This window comes from Rhinatrema bivittatum, chromosome 15, assembly GCF_901001135.1.
Source record: "Rhinatrema bivittatum chromosome 15, aRhiBiv1.1, whole genome shotgun sequence".
NCBI lineage: Eukaryota > Metazoa > Chordata > Amphibia > Gymnophiona > Rhinatrematidae > Rhinatrema > Rhinatrema bivittatum.
Window position 1 is genome coordinate 53,451,040 of NC_042629.1, and position 26,019 is coordinate 53,477,058.

General features: G+C 46.3%; 1 protein-coding gene across 3 annotated transcripts in view; it reads left to right on the top strand.

The window, feature by feature from the left end:
- LOC115076905 (protein-arginine deiminase type-1-like) overlaps positions 1-26,019 on the top strand; it is a 204,821-nt gene that overhangs the window by 123,380 nt on the left and 55,422 nt on the right. For all 3 annotated transcript variants that reach the window (XM_029578906.1, XM_029578905.1, XM_029578908.1), the window contains 2 exons: positions 5,301-5,479; positions 14,348-14,442. In XM_029578906.1, the coding sequence (XP_029434766.1) occupies positions 5,301-5,479; positions 14,348-14,442 (274 nt within the window). The remainder of the gene's footprint in view (positions 1-5,300; positions 5,480-14,347; positions 14,443-26,019) is intronic.

A 26,019-nucleotide genomic window follows, 5' to 3' on the forward strand; every position in this document is an offset into this window, starting at 1 on the left:
ACAGCCTGTCAGCAATAGGAAAACCTAACAGATCATTCATACTACAACCCAAACGACAGGCGCTACACCGAAACCTTAAATCATTCGCCCCAATTTTGATAACACCCATCACCCAACTCTTAGGCCTCACTGTATTCTCACTTTCATTATTCAATGCACAATCTCTGTCCAAGAAATCAATAATCCTCAACGACTATCTCCTTGATACCAAACCAGATATATGTGCCATAACGGAAACATGGCTCAAACCCACGGACACAGCAATTACAAACCAACTTCCCACATCAAACTACGACATCTTCTCCATCCCCCGACTGAAAAAAAGAGGAGGAGGACTCCTATTTGCATCAAAAAAAGACCTCGGGTTCATCCAGCACCCATACATCTCAGACTCTAAACTAGAAATGGGTCTCTTCACCTCGGAACAACTACAAATCCTACTCGTCTACGCCCCTCCGGGCCTCCTTGAGACAGACCCCTCCCCCTTAGTAGAGGAAATCACAACCCTCATCAAACTGGACGCTCCAGCAATTATCCTAGGAGATTTTAATCTGCATGTGGACAACCCTACCCTATCATCTAGCTGTGAATCCTTTCTCTCAGCCCTCTCAGCCCTGGGGTTCAAACAAATAGTTAGCAAACCCACACACAAAGCAGGCCACACGCTGGATCTTATCTTTATTAACCCAGGCATCAAACATTCTTCACGCCTCAAAAGCAAGAAGGTCCCTTGGTCTGATCACTCACTTATCTCAACCTCATTCTCATTGAAAAAACCCTCCTCCTCCATAGGGCCCTCACCATCTTTCCCATACAGAAGATCCTGCTCTACAGAAGACCTCAGCTCCCACCTAGCCTCTCAACTTCCATCCATTGATCTCTCAAACCCGAACACAGCTCTCCGCTCTTGGAAAGCCATCACAGACTCCATAGCCGACAAGCTATGTCCGCTTACAACCAAAAAATCACTCCCAAATGCCTCCAAAAGACAACCATGGTTCACGGAAGAACTAAGAAAGCTAAAACAAAATCTAAGACAGAAAGAGAGCGACTGGCGCAAATCCCCAAGCACCAATACACGATCCATCTACAAAGCCACCCTCCATCAATACAAGTCAACTACCTCTAAATCCAAAAGGGACTACTATGCATCCAAGATTCACCACTTAATCTTCGACGCAAAAGCCCTCTTCGCCTATGTCTCCAATCTCACCCAAATCAACCCACAGGAGATTCCCAACAACCTAGCACAATCCAAAGCTGAAGAACTTGCTCTTCATTTTCACAACAAAGTCAACAGCCTTCTAACTCATCTGCCTTCTAATCCCACCGACCCTGCTCTTTACCAGTCTCTTCAACAGTCATCCCTCAACAACAATGGTCTGGAAACACTTGAACCCATCTCTATCTTAGAGATACAAACTCTTATAAGAAGAATGAAACCTTCCTCCCATCCTTTAGATACTATCCCCACCAAACTGCTCCTGGCCATCCCTGACTCCATCGCTAAAACATTGTCGGACATCATAAACTGCTCACTCTCCCAAGGACTTTATCCTGACGACCTCAAACTGGCCTCTATCAAACCTCTACTTAAGAAACCCAATTTGGATCCTAAAGACCCCAACAACTTCCGTCCTATCGCCAATCTCCCATTCATAGCCAAGATTCTAGAAAAAGTTGTCAATACTCAACTCTCCGAATACATTGAAGAAAACAAAATCCTATTCCAATCACAATACGGATTTCGCAAATCACTGAACACAGAATCCCTCCTCATCTCCATGTCGGACTTCATATTAATGGGCCTTGACAAAGGTCAATCCTTCCTCTTAATTCTACTGGACCTATCAGCTGCCTTTGATACGGTCAATCATTCCATTCTCACTTCCATTCTGGCTTCTATAGGTATCTCAGGCACCGCACTCTCATGGTTTAAATCTTTTCTATCCAACAGAGGCTTCAAGGTTAAGATACAGAACAAAGAATCTTCAAGAATGGACGCATCCATAGGAGTCCCTCAGGGCTCCTCACTGTCACCTACACTCTTTAACATTTATCTTTTACCAATCTGCCAACTCCTCTCCAACCTTAACCTCAAACATTTCCTCTACGCCGACGACATCCAGATCGTGATACCCATTAAAGAATCTTACACAAAAACACTGGTTCACTGGGAAAATTGTCTCTTCGAAATTAAACATCTCCTGTCTAACCTAAACCTAGTTTTAAACTCCTCTAAAACAGAACTGCTACTCATCTCCCCAGATAACTTTTCCATCTCTAATCCTCCAACTATCCCAACTACTACACAGGTGAGAGATCTAGGAGTATTAATTGATAACCGGATGAACCTCAAAGCTTCCATCAACAGAACCACCAAGGACTGTTTCCACAAACTCCAAGTTCTAAAAAGAATTAGACCACTCTTCCACACTCAGGATTTCAGAACCATTCTACAAGCTATCATTTTTTCTAAGATCGATTACTGTAACGCTATCCTTCTAGGCCTTCCTTCCTCCTACACTAAACCCCTTCAGATGTTACAAAACGCTGCGGCAAGATTACTGACAAATTCCAGAAGGAGGGATCATATATCTCCAATCCTAAAAGATCTCCACTGGTTGCCTGTTCACTTTAGAATCCTCTACAAATCTCTTTCCATAATATACAAAACCATCCATCAACACACCCCACTCGACTTACAAGTCCCATTCCAAATTTATAACTCCTCCAGACCAACAAGAGACGCACTCAGAGGATCTCTTCAAGTGCCCCCAGCCAAAACTACCAGACACATTACCTTGAGAGATCGGGCCTTTTCAACAGCCGGCCCCCTTCTGTGGAACTCCATCCCACCGGACCTAAGACAGGAGCCCAGCCTCCCAACCTTCAGGAAGAGACTTAAGACCTGGCTATTTAAAAAAGCGTTCCTGGACACCGATTAATTCTATTCAGCCAGTTCTACCACTTCCACATGTAAAAATGTTATTACTAATGTAAATACCTATACCTAATTCTCTCCCTTTTCTTCTCTTCTCCCAGTTCTATTACCTTGTTATTTGTAACTGCTTCCTTCTACACTAATAGGTTATTCAACTGTTCATTGTACACCCCTGTTATATGTAAACCGGCATGATGTGTTTGCAACATGAATGCCGGTATATAAAAATTTTAAATAAATAAATAAATAAATATATATATCTATATATGGTGATACCTTTTTTTATTGGACTAATGTAATACATTTCTTGACTAAGCTTTCAAAAGCTAATATTCTCTTCTTCAGGTCAGAATTCAAATGAGCAACAGATAACCATTCCTGGGAACTCTGATTTCCATTCACCTTGAGATTTATTTATTTAAAATAATTTATATACCGGAGGTTCTTGTATAATATACATATCACCCCGGTTCACAAGGAACAGTAACTATCGCTACATTTAGCGGTTTACATAGAACAGAATAAAAAAAAAAAATGAAGTTTTTACATTGAACAAACTAAGTAAACAAGTTTTTACATTGAACAAATTAATCGAAGTAAGCAAATAGTGTATGATATTGAACCGTTAATAAAACAATATTTGGTGGAGGTCAGAAGTCATTTGATCACTGATAGTATATTGGAAGAGTCTCTCTGTTCTCAGGTCTCCCTGATGCACAGGGTTCTCTGTGAGTTTCATGTCACTACTCACACACTTGGTGACTCCATCTGGAGCATCTCCTGCAGGGTCTTGCTGCTTCTTCTCCAATGCCTGCTGACTTTGGCAAGTGTCTCCCCCCTCAGCCTTCTGGTAAAGATTTCCAGAGTCATTTCCTGATTGTCTTTGTGTAAGTGCCAGTACTGTAGGGTGCTCTTCTCGATTCTCCTCCCTCTTCTCTTCCTGTATGACCTCATTGGCTGCCACAGAGCTCAGGATCTCATAATTCTCCTTCACATCCCTGTAAAGCTCCTTTAGATTGTTGCATGTTGCAGATTAGTGGGGGAAGGGAGGGGTATGAAGAGGCAGTAGCATGCGTGCAAACTCTCATGCACAAACACATAACATTGTAACACCCTCCCCTATTCACACTCATACTCTTTCACACACATACATGCTCATTTCTCATACTCCTCTCATTCTCCCATACACACATATTTATGCTTGCTCACTCACTTCTATCCCTCTTACACACACACATGCCTTAACATTTCCTTCTGTCCTTCTTATGCCCATACCCACACTCACTTCTCTGCTTCACCCACACACACATGCTCATTCATTCTCTCCCTCAACCTGCACCCACACCAATGACAGCTTAATCCTCCTCCTCCATGTGAGAAAATCCATGCTTGTAATCCAATGGATCTCCTCCTTCCTTCTGCCATGTGGGGCCCAGGCTCTTCCTCCTCCTCCTGGCTCAACAGATCATCTCTTCCTTCTTTCCATGCTGTGAGACCCAGGCTCCTCCTCTTCTGGCTGTGTGGCCAACAGATCTCCTCCTTCTCCTAGTGCAGGCCTGAAGCTGCCTTCTTCTCTAGCCACTGGGGCTAGATGCTCCTCCTCCTTCCCAGCAACCCACGTGGGCCTGCCACTGCCTCTCTTCTTCAGCCACTGTGACCCGATGCTTCTCCTCCTTCCTGCCAGCCATGCAAACCAGCTGACTTTTACTTCTGGGGCCTGCGCCTGCTGCAGCACCTAGAGTTTCCAGATGTTGGCCTGAAACCTGGTAATTCCCTTTGAATTCCAGAGTCTCTGGGTCAAATCTGGAGAGTTCCCAGGTTTGTAAGTAACATTACCATAAAATGTAGAAACATCAAACCATTGCCATTAAGAACTTGTGAAACACTTCATCTATGGTTTGATGGAGAGTGGTGGGGAAATAATATTGTAAGAGTTGAAGAGGCTTTTGCCCCTTTTTTTTAAAAAAAAGTTTTTGAATAAAAAAAACAGTGGACAATTTTCATTATTTTTCAATAAAAGGCGGTTGGAAGGCGGTTGGTTGGTTAATTATTAGAAAAATATAAGGTAATGGAATATTACCAATTGTTGAATATATGGAATATGAAACCACAACCCTTTCCAAAAAAAATATTTTCTTATCAACAATTTGTTTCCTATCAACAATTTTTTCAAATAAAATACATTTTTCAAAAGTATTGCTGAATACATTATGTAGCGTTAATTATAGTTTATTTTGATTGAAGCAAGTTGATTTGGATACATGATAATTATTGATTGATCCATATACTATGACACATGATGTGAACTAGTAGTCTATGGCATCACTGACAAGTTTTCTCTTTCTTCTGTACCCAGTGGGTGAGACTAAATCCACGTTCGAGCATGTTCTAGGGACAGATAAGATGTACCATGAGGTGAAACGCAAGCCTGGGGAGGAGGAGATCAGCTTCTATGTGGAGGGCCTCACCTTTCCTGATGTGGGCTTTTCTGGGCTGGTGACCATCAACTTCACCCTGCAGGATAACATCACTAAGGTATGGTGCCACCACTGCTGACTATACTGGTAGCATGGGCTCAGGGCTCCAGAATGGGTCATGGAACTTCTAAGCTTTATCCAGCCCCAGCCTGACCACACTTCCCACACATCCAAGACACAGTGCAAAGAGAGGAAAATAAAAATCATTTTATGTGCTATGCAGGACTGAGTTTCTCCACAGTTTGATATTGCTCTATTGCTGAACATCATATGCTATACTGAACCCAAGGTTCTTTGTGTTCCAGCTGCACCTCACAGACCAGCTGTTGTATCATTCTATAAACGGTCCCCAAGTTGGGTGCTTTATCCTTCACTTTGGGGGTGGTATGGGTCCGGGTTCGAGTCCAGATTTGGGGGGGGGGGGGAGACACCAAAAGTGCTGTTCAAAATAAAATCTTCACTGGAACTTATAAAAACAGCATCCATTCTGGCTGGGGAAAGTACCAGGGAAGGGGAAGAAGATGCTGGGAGGAGTCCTGGAGTCAGAGAGGGGAGGGAGATCCTGGGGCCAGGGAAGGGACAGTGCTAGCCTTAGTCTTTTTTGTATTATATACTCAGGCTATGTTGAAAGACATCTGATACAAATTTGTAGATTTTTTTTTTTTATTCATCCTGGCATTATAACTGGAGCTCCGAGTGGGAGCCCCCTTACTGGAGCTCTGAGAGGGGAGATACCCTGGACTCTGATGCAGGGAAGAGCCACAAAAGTGGACCTGTGTAAAAAAAAAAAAAAAGGTTTGGCCACCCCTGCTCTAGAGAGTCCAACCACCAGGCTCTCCTGCCTCTAACACTGACAATTCCTAACTGTCTCTAAATACAAAATTGTAGCGGGACCTCCATTTGGTTGTTTGACTTCATCTGGGGAGCTACATTTTCCGGAGTTTGTCTGGCGGGGGGGAGCTAAAACTTCCTGTGCTCCTGGCATGGTTAATATATCTAGTCCTCAAACTCTAAGATTCAGATGGGTACAGGAAGAATCCAAAAAGTGCCCAGAAAAAAGGAAAGAAAAGATGCCAGTACCAGTCACTGCCCAATCACTGTCCATTCACCACCAGGCAGATGAGGAAAAATAAAAGTCTGAGTCAAATTGGTGTTCAAAATAAACAGTTTACTTCAATTTAAAAATAAGAATCCAAGCCAGAATAGTGTAAATGAGAAACAGCATAAAAAATATAAGCGTCAGAAAAATCATAGTTTTCTTGTCCATTTTGTTCCTTGTGGTTAGTCTTCCTTCTGCACCACCATCCATACCCAACAACCTCTCTCTTCCTTTGAAGGGGGAGCTGGCATGCAACTCCAGCATCCATTGGGCAAAGATGATAAAAATCCCCAAGTTCAAAAATAGTTCTCAAGATCAAAATAGGTCTTCAGACTTCAAACCAGCTCCAGAAAATCCTACTGGAATGGCCCAAATCTCAATCTTCTCTTCACCCTTGTCCTTGACTTTCAGATTGGGTAAAAAGCTCAATTACCCAGCCTTTCTGGATACCGGGGGGCTGTCCTTTTTTCCAGACTGGTCAAAATCCTCTTCTGATCGCCAACCTCCAGGGATGAGGCTACGAGCTCCTTTTCCTTCCAACCACTCCTCTCCACTTCTACACTTTCCTTCTGACTCATTTCTGAGTGTGCTCCATGGAGTATATACAGTAACCTTCCACAAAATGGAAGGGTTAAAGCCAGGAGAAGATTTCACATAGAAAAAAAAACCCTCCCACTGCCCGTGAAGGAAAAATTAGGGAAATTTAGTAACAGGCAAGGTCAGGTCACACAATAAACTAACATTACAGCAACTTTACTGATCACGCTCACAGTTTTTTGTCTTTCTCTCTTGGCTTTTCTATCTGTGTCCTCCTGAAATTCCCTGATATCCACATTCTCTCATTGGCTGTCTCCCCTGTCCTGTACCTGCATATACCCACAGGCAGGGAGCTAGAGGGCAGAGAATAGGAGCTGGGTACCTTGCTCTGTGCATGTAGCCTGGAAAGCAAGAAGAAATGGGGGAAGGCTTGAACAGCACAGCAGTAGCAGCAGTGGCTACAAAGTATAAAATGCTCCTGCCCTGATTACAAGTTTATAGCACACAATGGTACAGTGGGGGATGGCACATCCTGCAAGAAAAGCTGTCTTTGTTAAATTAGCAGATAAAAACCTCTTAGGCATAACTGTCCAAAAGATTTGCTAAAAAGAGGAATGAGGCATGATTTATAATTTCCCTGTACGTACCAGGATCAGTCCAGACAGTGGGTTATCTCCCCCTTCCAGCAGATGGAGTCAGAGAGAACTTTGAAGGATGCTTCCTTATATGGTAATGTACCCTCTACTAATTCTCAGTATTCTCTTGACTCCAGCAGATGACTGTGGTGGCTTTCGTTCCCCAATGAGATGTCTAGAAAGCTATTTTAGGAATTTTCTTTATTTTCCTCAGCTTTCCTTTCTTTTGGATGGATCAAGTCTGATTTAAAAAATAAAAAAAAAATCTTTTGAATTTTAAATTTCTGAGAGAATTATTTGGAGAACTCTCCTGTAGCCTCTGCTCCTGTTTTAGTGGGAGCATTCTATAGCTTGCAGGCAGTATTATTTGCAGCTCTCCCCAACCCCTCCCATCTCTGTTGTCGGGGTAAGTTTGTTTTTATTTACTTTCTGACAGGTTATTCCTCTCTTCCTCTCTCTGGGGTGCAAGTCGGTGGTGCCGACCTCTCCCCCTGTGGCTGCTATATGACCCGCTGCCCCTGAGTCGCCGTTTTCCTCTGGGCAGCCGGCACAGAGAGGTGTTATTCCTCTGTGTCTTTATCTCTGGGTCGCTGAGGGATAGAGAGAGAGCAGGACTGAAGCGGAGGCTATTACCTGTTTCTTGCAGCCACGAACCTGGTGAGCGTGAGGAAGAATAGGCTGAAACTGAGGTTTTTCCCGCTTCCCACAGCTTTAAGCCCTGCCTGTTTCTCACATTGATTTCAGCTGGTTCCCTCATGGCTCCGTTGGGGACCCCATGCCTCGTTCATCCAGGTGCTGCGCTTGTGGAGAGCCCGGGTCGAGGCTCTCCTGCGAGTGGATTTGCAAAGCTTGCCTCCCTGGTGGGGAGGGACCCTCTCAACCACCAGGCCACTCTGGTTCTCGTCTTCTGGCGCGCCTCGACGGACAGGGGCCGGCCCCGATCCCGCTGACCGTGGGAACAGCGGCCATTTTGTCTCCAGACTCGGCTGCCCCTGCGACAACAGGAGAAGAACAGGACACGCCTTTTTCATCTCAGCCCCTGGTTTTGACACCCGTACCACCTCTGGAACCTTTTCCTTCGGCAGGGGATCTTCCCACTCTTCCTCCATCGGGGCCACCTCCGTTTTCCACGGATTTTGTTCTCCTGCTTCACAATGCTTACCTGGCCAGGATGGGTCAGCACCAGGAATTTCTGGCGGGCCCTCCTCCTCCTAAGGTACCCAGAATCGCTGATTCCACTGAGGTCTTGGGAAGTGCCCAAACCATGGGGAGTGCCCAAGGGTCAGCAGTCCTGGGAACAGGGGTGCCTCCAGCCACCTCAAGCGCTCTGAGGGTCCCTTTGGTACACCTCTCTGTGGGGGGGGTCTGTTCCTCAGCAGGACCCGGATCCGGATGAATCTTCAACTACGGCTCAATTGGAAGGGGATGATCCTAGAGTCCTGTGGATCTTCCAGAGGGATGAGCTAGACCCCCTCACTCCACATATTCTACAGGAATTGGACATTGAGGCCCCTCAGGACCCGCGTGAGCTTAATCCACCAGCGAAGAAAGGGGACCCCCTTCTGGCTGGTCTACGTCCGCTGTGTAGGTCCTTTCCTTCACATCCCACTTTCCTTCAACTGTTATCCCGGGAATGGGATTCTCCTGAGACCTCCCTCAAGGTCGGCAGAGCCATGGATAAGCTATATCCTCTCCTGGATGATTTTCTGAAGCTCCTTACGGTTCCCAAAGTAGATTCTGCGGTCTCAGCGGTGACAAAAAGAACTACCATTCCAGTAACGGGTAGTGCAGCCTTGTGAGATATTCAGGATCGAAAGCTAGAAGTTTATCTTAAGAGAGTTTTCGAGGTGTCCACCCTGGGGGTCCGGGCAGCCATTTGTAGTTCCTCCGCTCAGCGTGCAGGCCTCCGCTGGCTTCAACAGCTGCTCAGCTCCCAAGAGTTGCCTCCTGAGGAAGCAATTCAGGCAGACCACCTGGAGGCCGTCATAGCATATGGAGCAGATGCTCTATATGACATTCTGAGAGTCTTGGCCAGATCTATGGTTTCTGCAGTCTCGGCTAGACGCCTCCTCTGGCTCCGCAACTGGTCGGCAGATTCTTCTTCCAAGTTGCAACTGGGATCTCTACCCTTCAAGGGCAAGCTACTATTTGGGGAGGATCTGGACCAGATTATCAAGTCCCTCGGAGAGAATAAGGTACTTAAACTACCAGAGGATCGCCCTCATTCTTCTAGGTCGTTCAATTCCACTAGAATCCGATTCAGGAATCAACGTTGTTTCTGCCAGGCAAGGACTGCAGCCGTCCTCTCGATCCCAATCCTGGACTCAGTCCATTCGTGCCCGACGACAGCCCCACTCTGGTCCGGCCCAGGGGACATCTTCCAAATCTTCACAATGAAGCTATGCCGGCTCACTCCACGATCCCCAGGATAGGGGGACGTCTCTCCCTTTTCTACGAGGAGTGGGTCAACATCACTCAGATCAGTGGGTTCTGGATATTCTAAGACACGGCTATGCGTTAGAAGTTGCTCGGCTGCTAAGAGACAGGTTCCTCTTCTCTCCATGTGGCCCAGTTCAGAAACAACTCATAGTCCGGCAGACACTCAACAGGCTTCTAGCTCTCGGAGCGATTTGTCCGGTTCCCCCCCTGGAAGTAGGTCGGGGACATTATTCGGTATACTATGTAGTCCCCAAGAAGGAAGGTTCCTTCCGCCTGATCTTGGATCTCAAGATGGTCAACAGGGCTCTCAAGATTCCCCACTTTCAGATGGAAACCTTGCACTCCGTGATAGCGGCGGTGCACTCCGGAGAATTTTTGACCTCCCTGGATCTGACGGAAGCTTATCTACACATTCCCATCCTCCAGACACATCAGCGTTTTCTGCGATTCAAGATCCTGGGACAGCATTTCCAGTTCCAGGCTCTACCCTTTGGTCTTGCAACTGCTCCTTGCACCTTCACAAAGGTGATGATAATAGTAGCCGCCGCTCTCCGGAGGGAGGGAGTCTTGGTGCACCCATACCTGGACGACTGGTTCATTCGGGCGAAGTCCTCAGCCCAGTGTCACCGGGCAGTCGACAAGGTGTTGACGCTTCTTCACTCCCTTGGTTGGGTGGTAAACTTCACCAAGCGCAGCCTTTCTCCATCTCAGTCTCTGGACTTCCTGGGGGCCATTTCGACACAGCGCTGGGCAAGGTGTCCCTTCCCCCGGACAGGGCTCATACACTCATAGCTCAGATACGAAGATTCATCGGTTTCTCGCTTCCAACGGCGTGGGATTACCTCCAGGTCCTGGGATCCATGGCTTCCACCATCGATCATTCACGCTTTTCCTTACATGGACAGCTGCATAACCACAGGCAGTCCACGCAAGGAGCTCTAACTTCTTCATGACTCACTATACATTTACTACCTGGGATTACTGTCACTGCCATAAATCCCTTATACAATACTTCTGGACACCACAGTCATAATGACCTTCCTGTCCAGCATACGAGCAGACATTCTAATAAATTCTTACATGTCCCTGCACGCATTTTCCATAACCTCAGCCCCTCAATTCTTCATTGTCGGGCCATGGGGTTTTTTCACTATGCGCTTTCCTCATAGATCCAAAACTGCTATGGGTTAGATTCAGTGAATTTCCATTATCAGTGGGTCTAAGCTGTTCAACCGCTTTCATCCCTCATCCATATTGCAGATCTAGAACCAAAACCTAGTCTGATTCTGCTCATGCTCGCATTTATTCAGGGTTGTAAAGTTTGACCTAAAAGCTTCTCAACCCAATATGCGTCTATTCCACTCCAGGCACAGTTTCACATGAACTTCCTGGAGCTTGTAGCCATGAGTTATACCCTTATGCCTTTCAATACTGCCTCTGCAACAAATCTTTGTGCATAGACAGACAGCATAGGGACAATGTGCTTTCCAACACACAAGCACGCACAACCTCTTAGCTGCTCTGCAAGGAAGCTGCGCAGCTCTACCCTTGGCCCTTGCTCACTTCATGCATCCTCGGGTCACTTATCTAAGAGATTTACTGAACGTGCTAGCAGACCTTCTCCATGTAGGTTTCCATCCTTTCGAATGGTTTTGGACTACATGTGTAGCGGGAAAAATCTTCTAACGTTGAGGTCAACCGAACTTGCCCTCTGCATCCGAATCGAACCATACGGTGCACAGATTCTACTCCCTACACATGTTTCCAATGCGTTCCCCAAGACGCTTTTCTTCCATCAAGGGCCTCTTAAATGTGTCTCTTCTGCTGCCTCTCTTAGCTAGCACTCTTCTAATGTTGAACCGGGACGGGGTTCACTGTTCCTCAGACCCACGTCCTGGCCGAGACCAGTATGCTTCCCATACTTCTCAATCTATCACACCGGTAACCAATTCGCCTTCTCACAAGTCAGTCTCAAATCGTAGACTCATTGATGTTCTCAGGTACTGGTAGCATCACAAAACCTTCCACACATAAATCCTACCATTCAAAATGGCATGACTTACCACATAAAGCATACAAAAGGGTATTACCCTTTTTCTTTTTTCTACACCACTCTTTTCTCTTACTCCCTCGGATTCTGCTCCCCAGACATCCTCCACATAGGTACACCTCTGTTCCAATTGGTGTATCGTTTGGGAGTGGGGATACCCGATTAACGGTAAACCCCTTCTGAGTCAGCTTACCATGGATTATCCACTGATCAAGCTGCCTCTATTTTCACTAGTCACGGAATGGAACCTATATCTTATCCTTATAAGTCTCAAACGTTCTCCATTCGAGCCTTTCCATTCCTCTCATTTCACAGTTTGACATGGGAAATTCTTTCTCTCATAAATGTCATTTCTGCCAACAGGGTCAGTGAGTTACACACCTTGTTACATACTCATCCGACCCTGCGTTCCTCCGTGACCGAGTGGTTTTATGTATTCAACTTCATATCTTTCTTAAGGTAGACGTTGCATCTCACCTTACTCAGAATTTACTCTGCCCATTTTTCCCAACACCTCTCTCTCACCAAAGCGGGAGGGTTTTTTCCACTTCTTGGAGTGTAGTGCACTTGCATTCTATCTAGATCGCACTACATTCCATAGGAATTCCACCTAACTCTTTCCTTCTGTTGCAAGAGTCAAACTGCGAGTTCCAGTGGGCAAACAGACCTATTCCTCCTAATTGACGGTCTGTATCTCTTTTCCTACCAACAAGCAGGCATTTCACTACAACACTGTGTGTATTAAACACTCTGTTGCGTCCATCCCAGCCTTAATAGCTTCCCCTCGGCCGCTGCTGCTTGTACATATTTATCAGACTGCAACCTGGAGTTCCCCCCATACCTTCGCAGCTCATTATTGCTTACATACGACTAGCCGGCATGCTCCATGTTTGGCCAGTCCGTCTACTCTTATTCTTTTCGGTTTAACTACCCAACATCCTTCCACCAACCCGTTAAGGGTTTCACGATGCCCTCCGTTCCAAATTCCACCCCTGTCATTGCGCCTTTCACGCATCTTGGGTGCATTTGGTGCACTCTCGGGCATCTTCAGCTCGATACTCACCCATATGTGAGGACTACCATCCTGCTTGTCCTGTGAGAAAGCAAGTGTTACTTACCTGTAACAGGTGTTCTCACAGGACAGCAGGATGTTAGTCCTCACGAAACCCACCCGCCACCCCGCGGAGTTGGGACTGTATATGTTTTTACTTTTATTTTAGTTTCGCTTGCGCTTTTAGCTATAAGACGAGGCTGAGGGAGACACCTGTGGCTCACAGGGATAATTGCAGGCTGAGCATGCTCAGTGCACTCAGTGTGCCAGTGTCAGTCAAAGCTTTGTAGAAACTTTGACAGAAAAGCTTTCCGTACAGGGCTCCATCCTGTGATGTCACCCATACGTGAGGATTAACATCCTGCTGTCCTGTGAGAACACCTGTTGCAGGTAAGCAACACTTGCTTTTTGCAACTTAGGCCCTTAAATCTACCCCAAGAGTAATTTTCCCTCAAGCGAAACCACAGTTCTTTGGCAGTTACATTATCAGACTAGAGGTACAATATGAAGATGATGTCACAGGATGAGAAGCAGTAGTGGGTGACTTGAAAAGGACACATTTTTTTCATGCAAAAGTCTTAAGGATAAATAATCAAAGGAAGAAGAACATGCCTAATGATTCAGTAGCAGTGTTGCACACTACCATGCAGAGGATCTGGATTCAATTCCTGGCTCAGGTCATCCGTTCTCCAGGCAGGCCGGGGCTCGAAGTACTGAGTCGGCAGCATTCACAGCCTTTGAGGAGGGAGGGAGTCATAACCCTTGTGCAATGGTGACACCTTGTGGTCATATTTAGTGTCCATGAATGCCAGGTTCCACAACAGCCCTGTTGCATGGTCCTTGGCTGAAGACACTCAGACTGGACTAAAGTAAGTTGAAAGGAGATGTAAAATAGGGGACAAATGTCCCTTGATAAGTATGAATGAAAGCTCATGGCACCATCTCCCATTAGGGATGCCAGTTGATCTGGAATTCCAAAAGAGTAGGAGGAAACTGCTGGGCCATTTAACAAAAAAAAAAAAAAGGAAAGGAAAGAACACAAAACCTTAAGCATTGCATGAGAACTAGTAATCCAGGACTGGACAGCTGGATGTCTTATTCCTTTTTCTCCACAGGGTTTGCCAGTATTTACAGATGTGGTGGTTTTCCGAGTAGCTCCATGGATAATGACCCCAAACACTCTGGAACCCGTGGAGCTTTTTGTGTGCAGGTAAGAAAGGTTGGGGGCTGCTTTCAAAATATGTGCAGAGTTGTAAAGTTTGCAGGTACTTTTTAAAAAGGAAAAAGTTCCCTTTAAAAATTGACTCAGAAAAAGAATGCACACAGATCTTTACCTGCTATATGTGTAGGTACTTTTTATGGGAGAATATGTGTGTACCTTAGAAGCTTTAAAAGTAAGCACATAAGTGTTAACTCTTCCCCAGCCCTGATCCTGGGAATGCCTCACCTGTCTGCCCATAAAGTTAAGTTACATACAATGTGGTACTACATGCAGATAAGGTATGCAATTTTCAATGGGACCAAGTGCAGCTTTGGTATACAATCTTCTCCTTTCCTCTCCCTGTTAATCCTTTCCTCTCCTTTTTTGCCAAAAAGTCCAGAAAATTTAAGATTTTCTTGTTATCATAAAGAAACTCCTTGGATTTTCTGTATGCAGTAAGTATTCTTGACTTGTCCGTGTAGTTTAAATATTTCACAATAATTTGCCTTGGTTTATCTGAAGCTTGCCCAATGGAACCCACACGATGGACACTTTCTGCTAATATTTGCCTGCCTTGGTCAAGATTCCTAAAGCACCTGGTAACCATACCTCACAAAAATGAAGCAGGCCTTCACTGAACAGCTTTTCGGAGACTCCCACAATACAGAGATTATTGTATCTGCTTCTGTTTTCAAGCTTGTCAAGTTTCTCAGACATGGTTTTATTCATGGTTCTCATTTCCATTAAAGCAGCCTCCATACTTTCGATATGACCTTCATGCATTTCAGTTCTTCTATTCCCTGTACGTACCAGGATCAGTCCAGATCGCTGGGTTATGCCCCCCCTCCAGCAGATGGAGTCAGAGACAACTGAAAAAAGGCACCCCTCTTAATTACCTGGTGTGCCACCTGCGTCCTCTTCAGTATCTCTCTGACTCCAGCAGATGCAGAGGCATGACCTGCGGTCCTGATTCTTTCTAAGTGTAACTTTTACTTGTATAACCAGGTTTGGTTTCATTTAATTTTCTTTTCTATTACCTTTGACTAGATCAATTAAAATATTTACACAGACTTTAAAAAAACAAAAAAAAATTTCTCTCAGGCAGGCTAGGCAGGGCGTTGCCCTAAAAAGCCTTATACCCGGAGATTTTGGCTGCTAGCCCGGTGTGGAGGAGACTATTTACCGGTGGGCCGATCACTTTTCTCCTACTTTAGTCCTACCTTGACCCATATTTTAAAAAAATATATATAAAAAGGGGGAAGTATTCGTTTTCTTCACAGAGGTTCTTCCTCTGTTGCCTGTGACATAAAAAAACCCAAAAAACGAATACTAAATAAATTTATTACAAGGTAGTGGATATTTATATATTTTCAAATCACTTACTTGTGCCTGCCATATTTCCCCGGGCCTCCGGAGGGGGTGGAATTGTTCACCCGGTTCACGGTTTTAAAATCGCGCTGTTTTCATGCCGCGGGGGCATACTTGTATTGCTTGTGGTGATTCGGGAAGCCGGCTCTCCCGCGAGGGTCTCTGTTCCTGTTGTCTTCCCGGGGGTGAGGGACCCTCGCGGAAGACGATGTCAGCCAGAACCTCCCGACTTCATAGTGCCTCAGAAGCGCCGGCAGCCAAACATTTTCGTTCAAGCTCCCTCGAAGGCTCAGCAGCGGCCATCTTGAATGCATCGGAAGCCGATGCAGAGCAATGCTGGGAAGAAGGGGAGGATCCTTCTCTCTCCCCACCGGAGTTAAGCCCGAAAAACAGCGCCATTTACCTTCTAATGCTGCTCCTTTCTCAAATTCAGCTCCTGAGGGAATTTTAAAAAAACAACCCCCTTTTTCAACTCAATTCGTTCTATTAATGCATAAAGCCTACCTGGAGGCTGAAGCAGCTCTATCTAATACAGGGGCAGTTCCTGTCAATCCTGAACCCTCGACTTCAGACTTGGGAATTTCAGGATCAGCGGTCCCTATTACTTCTGCAGGCTCCGGGATTCCCAAATCCTCAGCACCTGTAGGTTTTTCCCTGACAGACCTAGCCAACGCGGATGTTAATAGGGATATAGATTCTGCTACCCCAATGAAAGGAGATGATCCGCAGGTGCTCCGGTTATTCAGTAAAGAAGAATTGGATCCTCTGATTCCACATGTACTAGGTGAGTTGGAAGTTCCTTTACCATCTCAGATTTCAGAACCTTCTCAGGGGGATTTGGTTTTGTCCGGTCTACGTTCCCCCTCCCCAAACCTTTCCTTTTCATCCGAAACTTTTTCAAATAGTTTCTAAAGAATGGGATTCTCCAGAAGCAACCTTAAGGGTTAGTAGAGCCATGGACAAGCTCTATCCTTTACCCGTGGAATCTTTGGATTTGCTTAAAATTCCTCAGGTTGACTCTGCGGTTACGGCCGTAGTCAAACATACTACAATTCCCGTTACGGAACAGCCCTGAAGGATCTTCAGGACAGAAAATTGGAGATTTTACTTAAACGCATTTTTTAAGTTTCGGCTTTGGGGGTAAGGGCTGCTGTTTGCAGCAGCTTTATGCAGAGGGCCACCTTACGATGGGTTCAACAGTTGCTCACATCTCAGGAACTTTCTCCTGAAGAGACTGAACAGGCGAACCGCATGGAGTCAGCGGTTGCCTACACGGCTGACGCGTTATACGATCTCCTTAGATCTTCTGCTCGCACAATGTCCTCGGCAGTTTCCGCCAGAAGGCTCTTATGGCTCTACCATTGGGCGGCAGATTCTACCTCTAAGTCTCAGCTGGGTTCCTTCCCTTTTAAGGGTAAGCTTTTGTTTGAAGAACAGCTAGAACAACTTATCAAGGACCTTGGAGACAATAAAGTCTATAAACTCCCGGAAGACAAGCCTAAGTCTTCTCGGTTTGTAGTTACCTTCCGGAGACGCTTTCGGGGTCAGCGTCATTTTCGTGCTGGAAGGGGGACTCCCTTCATTTCACGACAGACTCCTTCCCGGACTCAAGCATGGACACATTCCTTTCGTGGCAGGCGATCTCAGCGTGGTGGGACCTCGCACACCTTTGCCCCTCCTAAGTCTTCCCAATGAAGGGACACCGACCCATTCCTTCATCCCAAAGATCGGGGGACGTCTCTCCCCATTTTATGAGGAATGAGTCAAAATCACCTCGGATCAGTGGGTCCTAGACATTATAAGTCACGGCTACACTTTGGATTTTGTTCGCCCACTTCGAGACTGTTTTCTGATATCTCCAGGCAGTTCTCGGGAAAAGCAACAGGTTATTCTCCAGACGTTATCTCGATTGTGAGCACTGGGGGCTATAGTCCCAGTTCCATCAGCCAAACGTCGGACTGGTCGTTACTCCATTTACTTCGTGGCTCCGAAGAAGGCGAATTCCTTTCGTCCGATATTGGACTTGAAGAAGGTCAATCTTCACTTACGAATTCCAAAATTCCGTATGGAGACCTTGAGGTCCGTAATTGCAGCCGTCCACAAGGGAGAGTTTTTGGCTTCTTTGGACTTAGCGGAAGCTTATCTTCACTTAGGAATTCAAGAACACCATCAAACGTTTCTATGGTTCATGGTACTAGGAGAACATTACTAGTTCTGTGCACTTCCTTTTGGCCTAGCGACGGCTCCACGTGTATTCACCAAAGTGATGGTAGTGGTGGCCGCGAGTCTACGACGGGAAGGAGTACTGGTGCATCCCTATCTGGACGACTGGTTGATTCGCACAAAGTCGGAAGAACTTTGCAAGGCAGCGGTACACTCAGTCTTGCTTCGTCTTCGCTCGCTAGGATGGGTGGTCAACTTTGCCAAAAGTCAACTGATTCCGTCCCAAGTTCTGGAATTTCTGGGAGCACGATTCGATACAGCACTCGGAAAGGTTTTTCTACCACTTGGGCGCCTGGAAAAGTTGATGTCCCAGGTAAGAAACCTTTTGATTCTACCTTTACCAACGGCATGGGATTATTTACAGGTTCTTGGTTCTATGGCATCTACCCTGGCATTGGTTCCGTGGGCTTTTGCTCATTTACGACCCTTACAGAAGGCCCTTCTTTCTCGATGGGACCCCAAGTCGGAGGAGTTTCACATGCCCTTACCATTGCTGGAACCAGCGAGATCCAGCCTCCAATGGTGGTTGGTTCCACTTCATTTGCTTCAGGGTGTGGACCTGGAAACTCCTCATTGGATTATAGTCACGACAGATGCCAGCCTGACGGGTTGGGGAGTGGTTTGTCAGTCCCGATTGATACAGGGCCAATGGTCCCCATTCCAAGCGACTTGGTCCATCAATCGCCTAGAAACCAGGGCTGTCAGATTGGCCCTATACCAATTTCTACCGATGGTTCGTCACCAAGCGGTCAGGGTACTTTCCAACAACGCAACCACCGTCTCTTACATCAACCATCAAGGAGGAACCAGGAGCCACCCGGTAGCCTCCGAAGCAGCCAAATTGATGTCTTGGGCGGAACATCACCTATCTCGCATAGCAGCGTCCCATATAGCCGGGATGGACAATATTCAGGTGGATTTCCTCAGCAGGCAATGGCTAGATCCCGGAGAATGGGAACTCTCCGATGCAGCAATGCGGCTCATCACTCACCAGTGGGGAGTTCCTCACCTGGATCTCATGGCAACTCGCCTAAACACCAAAGCGGCTCAGTTTTTCAGCCGCAGAAGAGAACACGGCTCAGAAGGGGTGGATGCTCTGGTTCTTCCGTGGCCACAGGACATTCTTCTATATATGTTTCCTCCATAGCCTTTAGTGGGCAAGATTCTTCGACTTATAGAATATCACCAGGGACCAGTTATTCTGGTAGCCCCGGAGTGGCCGAGATGGCCGTGGTTTGCGGACCTCATCAACCTACAGGTGGACGGTCCTTTACGTCTCGGTCATCTGCCGAAGCTACTATGTCAAGGTCCGGTATTTTTCGATCAGGCGGATCGCTTTTGTCTTGCAGCCTGGCTTATGAGAGGAGACAGTTAAGGAAGAAGGGATATCGTGAGGCGGTTATTACTACTCTTTTGCGGGCTCGTAAGACGTCTATATCTCTTACCTATGTTAGAGTGTGGAAGGTTTTGACTTCTAGTGTAGCAGGTTGAAGGTGTCTCCGCGGAAGGCCACCATAGTCCATATTCTCGCCTTCCTTCAGGATGGTTTAAAGAAAGGTTTGGCCTATAGTTTGCTTAGAGTACAGGTATCGGCCCTGGGTTGTTTGCGTGCTAAGATTGACGGATCTTCAATTGCTTGTCATCCTGATGTGGTTCATTTCTTACGAGGAGCTAAACATTTAAACCCGCCAGTGCGGGCTGTTTGCCTTTCATGGAGCTTGAACTTGGTTTTATGCAGTCTTTGTAATGCTCCCTTTGAACCTCTTAAATGGGTAACTTTAAAGGATTTGACCCTTAAATCGGTTTTTCTGGTGGCAGTTTGGCCAGATGTGTTTCAGAGCTCCAAGCTTTATCTTGTAGGGAGCCGTTTCTGCGTATTTCGGATTCCGGCATTTCTCTCCGCACGGTGCCTTCCTTTCTTCCAAAGGTAGTGTTAAAAGGGGTAACCTCTGTCTGATAACGTAATGAATACCAGCTTCAAACAGTTATAAAGAAAGAGATTTATTAATAGAGGAAATTAATAGAGGAAAGCGGGGTTCCTCTATGGGGCAAAAGCGATACAAACAAATGGTGTATAATTCAGAATCTGCCCAGTGCTCTAACGTGTGCTCAGCTTATAAGGGTCCCGGGTTTGCTGATACCAGACATCTGCATAATCCACACCCATTACCTTTAATAGCCAATCGATATATATTTTAGTATGTGTACGTGTGCATGCTCTTACTGTAGGCCAGAGGCCTCTTGTTATCAGTAGAATAGACCAAGTTAGTTCCGTCCTCCCAGGAATGATGTCATCCGTGTTGGCTGATTCTCTGGTAAGCTCAGTGATCTTAGTGCTAAAGATACATGTGCAGGATATATGCAATTCACTATTCTACAGTAGTCTCCGCTTTCCATGTCAATCAGTCTGTGGAGTTACCAGCCTTTTCTGACGTGGATAAAAACTCTCCTCAAGGTCGGGAACTGCGGAAGCTAGATGTCTGAAGGGTACTTCTTTGCTGCTTGGAGGTTACTAATCCTTTTCGGCTATCTGATCACCTTTTCGTTTTATGGGGTGGTCCGAAGAAAGGTAGTAAGGCTTCCAAGGCCACTATTGCTCGGTGGTTGAAAGATGCGATTGCTTCCACGTACATATGTCACGGACGGCCAGTGCCTGATGGGCTTAAAGCTCATTCTATACGGTCACAAGCGGCATCGTGGGCGGAAAGCCAATGTGTTTCTCCTCAAGAAATCTGCAGGGCAGCGACTTGGAAATCGTTGCACACTTTTGCTAAACACTATCGTCTAGATGTCCGAGCTCCGGATGACGATTCTTTTGGCAGCAGTGTGCTTTGAGCGGGACTCTCTGGGTCTCACCCCATTTAAGACAGCTTGGGGCGGATTTTCAGAGCCCTGCTCGCGTAAATCCGCCCAAAACCGGGCGGATTTACGCGAGCAGGGACCTGCGCGCCGGGAAGCCTATTTTACATAGGCCTCCCAGCACGCGCAGAGCCCCGGGACTCGCGTAAGTCCCGGGGTTCTCCGAGGGGGGCGTGTCGGGGGCGTGTCGGGGGGCGGGCCCAGTCGTCGGGGCGTGTCGGCAGCGTTTTGGGGGCGGGTACGGGGGCGTGGCTACGGCCCGGGGCGGTCCGGGGGCGTGGCCGCGCCCTCCGTATCCGCCCCCAGGTCGCGGCCCGGCGCGCAGGAGGCCCGCTCGCGCGCGGGGATTTACGCCTCCCTCTGGGAGGCGTAAATCCCCCGACAAAGGTAAGGGGGGGGTTTAGACAGGGCCGGGCGGGTGGGTTAGGTAGGGGAAGGGAGGGGAAGGTGAGGGGAGGGCAAAGGAAAGTTCCCTCCGAGGCCGCTCCGATTTCGGAGCGGCCTCGGAGGGAACGGGGGTAGGCTGCGCGGCTCGGCGCGCGCCGGCTATACAAAATCCATAGCCTTGCGCGCGCCGATCCAGGTTTTTAGCAGATACGCGCGGCTCCGCGCGTATCTACTAAAATCCAGCGTACTTTTGTTTGCGCCTGGAGCGCAAACAAAAGTAGGCTATTCGCGCGCCTTTTAAAATCCGCCCCCTTGGGTACATCCCAGCAGTCTGGACTGATCCTGGTACATACAGGGAAAGGAAAATTAGTTTCTTACCTGATAATTTTCGTTCCTGTAGTACCAAGGATCAGTCCAGACGCCCGCCCAGTGAGTTTTCAGTTCTTTTAATAGAGTCCGCTCGTCGATATTTCTCTTTTCCTTTTTTCTTCCAGATAGGTTCCTACAGATGACTTTTCTACAGTTTCTCCAGGCTAGTTGCCTTTTGTTCCAATGTTCGTTTAAATGTTATCTTCAATCTGTTTGCCTAAGGCAGTTTTTACTTGATCTAGTCATTTGTTATGGAATTTTCTGCTTTGTTATTAATTATACTGAAGAGGACGCAGGTGGCACACCAGGTAATTAAGAGGGGTGCCTTTTTTCAGTTGTCTCTAACTCCATCTGCTGGAGGGGGGGCATAACCCAGCAGTCTGGACTGATCCTTGGTACTACAGGAACGAAAATTATCTTTATTTATTTATTTATTTATTTATTTTTAGTTTTTATATACCGGAAGTTCCTGTATACAATACATATCACTCCGGTTCACAGGTAACAGAGATAACTATCGCCAGGATGGCGATTTACAAGGAACATATCAAGGAAAATATCAAACGATTAATCTATTATAGAGTAAAAACTACAAACAATATCAACTTAGAACACAAATAACGCAATGAGCTTTACATTATTGTTGTAATAACAGGAAGGTAGTTGTTGCTCTTCTTGCTTTTAGCTCTCAGGGAAAGCTTGAAGGAAGAGCCAAGTTTTGAGTTTCACTTTGAAAGTGGTATGGCACGGCTCAAGGCGGAGGTCTGGTGGTAGAGAGTTCCAGAGAGGCGGGCCTGCAGTGGATAGTGCACGTTTCCTCAGGGAGGATTTTGCTGGTTGGGTGACCAGTCTGTTCTGGTATGCCCTTCTAGTTGGCTTTTTGGAAGTGTGTAGTTGAAGCTGGAAAGTTAAGTTGAGTGGAGAGATGCTATGTAGGGCTTTATGAATCATCATGCTGGTTTTGAACTGTATCCTGTATTTGATGGGGAGCCAGTGGAGATGCTGGAGGATCGGGGTGATATGGTCCTTTTTTTTGGCGTTGGTGAGAATTCTTGCAGTGGCGTTCAATACCATTTGGAGGGGTTTGGTGGTGCAGGCGGGAAGGCCCAGCAGAAGTGAATTGCAGTAGTCTAATTTCGGGAGAATGATGGCTTGGAGTACTGTGCGGAAATCCCTGTAGAGTAGAAGTGGCTTTAGTTTCTTTAAAACTTGTAATTTAAAGAAGCATTCTTTTGTAGTGTTATTTACGAATTTATTGAGGCTGAGTCTGTTGTCTAGGAGTACACCCAGATCTCTGACTTGATGTGAGCTGGTGTATCCTGAGGTGTCTGGAGGATTGCTGGAGGTGAGCGGGGCAGCTTGTTCCGGTGCTATTATAAGGATTTCTGTTTTGTTGGTGTTTAGAACCAGGTTGAGGCTTGCTAATAGATCATTGATGGTTGAGAGGCATTTGTTCCAGAAAGCCATGGTTTTATGTATGGTATCCGTTATGGGGATGAGAATTTGTATGTCATCCGCGTATAGGAAATGGGTGAGCTTGAGGTTAGTAAGTAGATGACAGAGTGGGAGAAGATAGATGTTGAAGAGGGTGGGGGAGAGTGAGGATCCTTGTGGTACCCCCATTTTGGCATGAATGGGGTGAGACTCTTTATTGTTTATCTTGACTTTATAGGTTCTATTCTCTAGGAAGGATTTAAACCAGTTGAAAGCTGCTCCTGTGATGCCGATGTCTGATAGTTGTTGTAGTAGGCTAGAGTGGTTCACAGTGTCGAACGCTGAGAATAAATCCAGAAGTGCGAGGAGGCAAGGTTGGCCTTTTTCAAGATTGAAGATAATGGTGTCCGAAAGTGTGGCTAATAGCGATTCGGTGTTCTTTTTCTTCCGGAATCCAAATTGGTTAGTGGTGAGGATATTGTTGTCGTCAAGGAATTCAGAAAGTTGTCTGTTAACAACTTTCTCCATAATTTTTGCTAACATAGGAAGGTTTGCTATAGGTCTGTAGTTGGCAGGATCTGTAGTTGGAAGGTTGGGTTTTTTGAGGAGAGGTTTGAGCATTGCCAACTTGAGTTGGTTGGGAACTTGGCCTTGGGCGAGGGAGCGGTTAATGATGTCTGCAACTGGCTTGGCAATGATGTCAGGGATTGAACTCAGGAGGTTTGGTGGGATATGGTCTAGAGGGTGAGAGGATGGCTCTATCTTCTTAAGGATGTTCGCTATTTCTAAGCGAACATCATCAGGTAAGAAACTAATTTTCCTTTGATCTCCTCGATAAAAGTGCCATTATTTTCAAATTTTCCTTTAGTTTGTCAACCAAAGACTGCTGCTTTTGAAGTTGTTCAGTCACTGCTGTTGTTAGGCCCTAGTAAGTTCTTTTATCAAGCCCTCGGACAAACCTTTTGTACTAGGGCTTGCTTCCAGCACCATTTTATCTTCGGTTATAGGCACAACTTTATCCCCTCCAGTTCTCTTAGGTCTATTAGCCATATCATTGGTTAATCATATAACAAAATTGTCCATGAACTTAGATGAGCAAAATAAGATGTAGCAGCTGTACAGATTGAAGGAATCCATGTTGTTTAAGCTTATTTCCCCACTGGCTCCTAGGGAGCAATTAACCAGAGCTGTCATCACTGGAAGTCCTCTACTTCTGGAGATTTCTAGGCTTTGAGGCCTAGATCCAACAGCAGAGGAACAAACTCTGAGGAAAACAACCTCAACACTCTACCTCAACTTTGCAATGTTGCATGCTCCTTTTATAAATAGCAGGGGGCTGGCCATTCCAGCAACCTCAGTGGAGGATCTGTTCCAAAATGGAGCACCCCTTCCTCTGCTACCTAAGCTCTAGTCTCCTAGCTCAAAAGAACTTAGAACTAGGGCCATTTTCATAATTAATCCCAAAGGGTCATTGTAAGTGTATTTCATTCAATCTACTCTGACTGCTGGTAGCACCAGAAAATAAAATTTGTTGTTAGAATATATTTGCAGAGACAGCTCCATCTTTCTGATGTGGTATGAATTGAGCAGGGAGATAGTCAGAGGAGGGAATTTTCTTACCCTTAAGATCCCTATCTAGCTCAGGTCTTTTGAATACCCTCTTTGTCTCTGGGCCTGAGTCTACTACACAATCTGCTTGATCCACATTCCCACTAGACTGGCACTCAGCTTATTCAGGTGCCAGACCCTCTCACATTTTATGTGGCTCATCCAGGTGGTGGTTAAATATATTACCTGGAGCTTTTTGTTAGATGATTCACTAACGAGCTGATTCAGTATGGTGTGCTCGGCCGAGCGCACCATTAGCCCCCGTTTGGCCTCGCTATTTTTAGCCCTTATACAGTAAGAGGTAATAGCGCGTGGAAACATGCGGCCAACACCCCCGAAACTAATAGCGCCCACAGCATGCAAATGCACTCAACGCCTCTAAAACTGAAATCCTCATCCTAGCAAATCAACCAATCGACTCGATCCACCAAATGATCCAAAATGCCTCACAAAATTACACACTGCCACCCAGTGTCAGAGATTTAGGTGTCTCCCTAGACAATCAACTAAGCATCAAACCTCACATTAAATCACTCCTAAAAGGGGGTTTCTATAAACTTCAAGTCCTCAAAAAACTGAAGCCCCTTCTCCACGCCCACGACTTCCGCACTGTTATGCAAACCACTATACTATCCAAACTCGACTATTGTAACTCCCTTCTCTTAGGCCTCCCAGCCTCCACCATTAAACCCCTTCAAATCCTTCAAAATTCCATGGCAAGAATCCTAACAAACACCAGAAAAACTGACCATATCACTCCTATTCTCCAAGACCTCCACTGGCTCCCCATCACCTTCCGTTCCCAATACAAAACACTTACTATCCTCCATAACACACTATACAATAACAACTCACCCTGGCTTGAAGATATGCCACAATTCCGCCAAGCTAATCGCCCCACTAGAAACTCCCTTGCTGGCACTCTCCAAACCCCTTCACTTAAAGTTGGACACCTCACCACCACCAGGGATAGAGCCTTCACCATTGCGGGACCCACCCTCTGGAATTCCCTCCCCGCCAAACTCCGCCTAGAACCGTCCCTGAGCCATTTCAAAAAAGGAATCAAGACATGGCTCTTTCAACAGGCATACCCCAATTCCTCTCAAACCTAGTCCTTTCCCTCATTGAACCCCCTCAGCTCCCGTTCAACCTACCTACCTTCTCCCTGACCTCCCCTATACCTTCCCTGTACCCCTTCCTCCCTACCCCGCCCTCTTCACCCTTTAGCAAGCTCTCCCTAAAAATACCCTTGCTCAGTTGTACCCCTGTTTCCCTCCACACCCCCCTGCTCCTTTTTCCCTCTCCCCTCTCCCTTCCCGCTCCCTCCTTCTTTTTCTC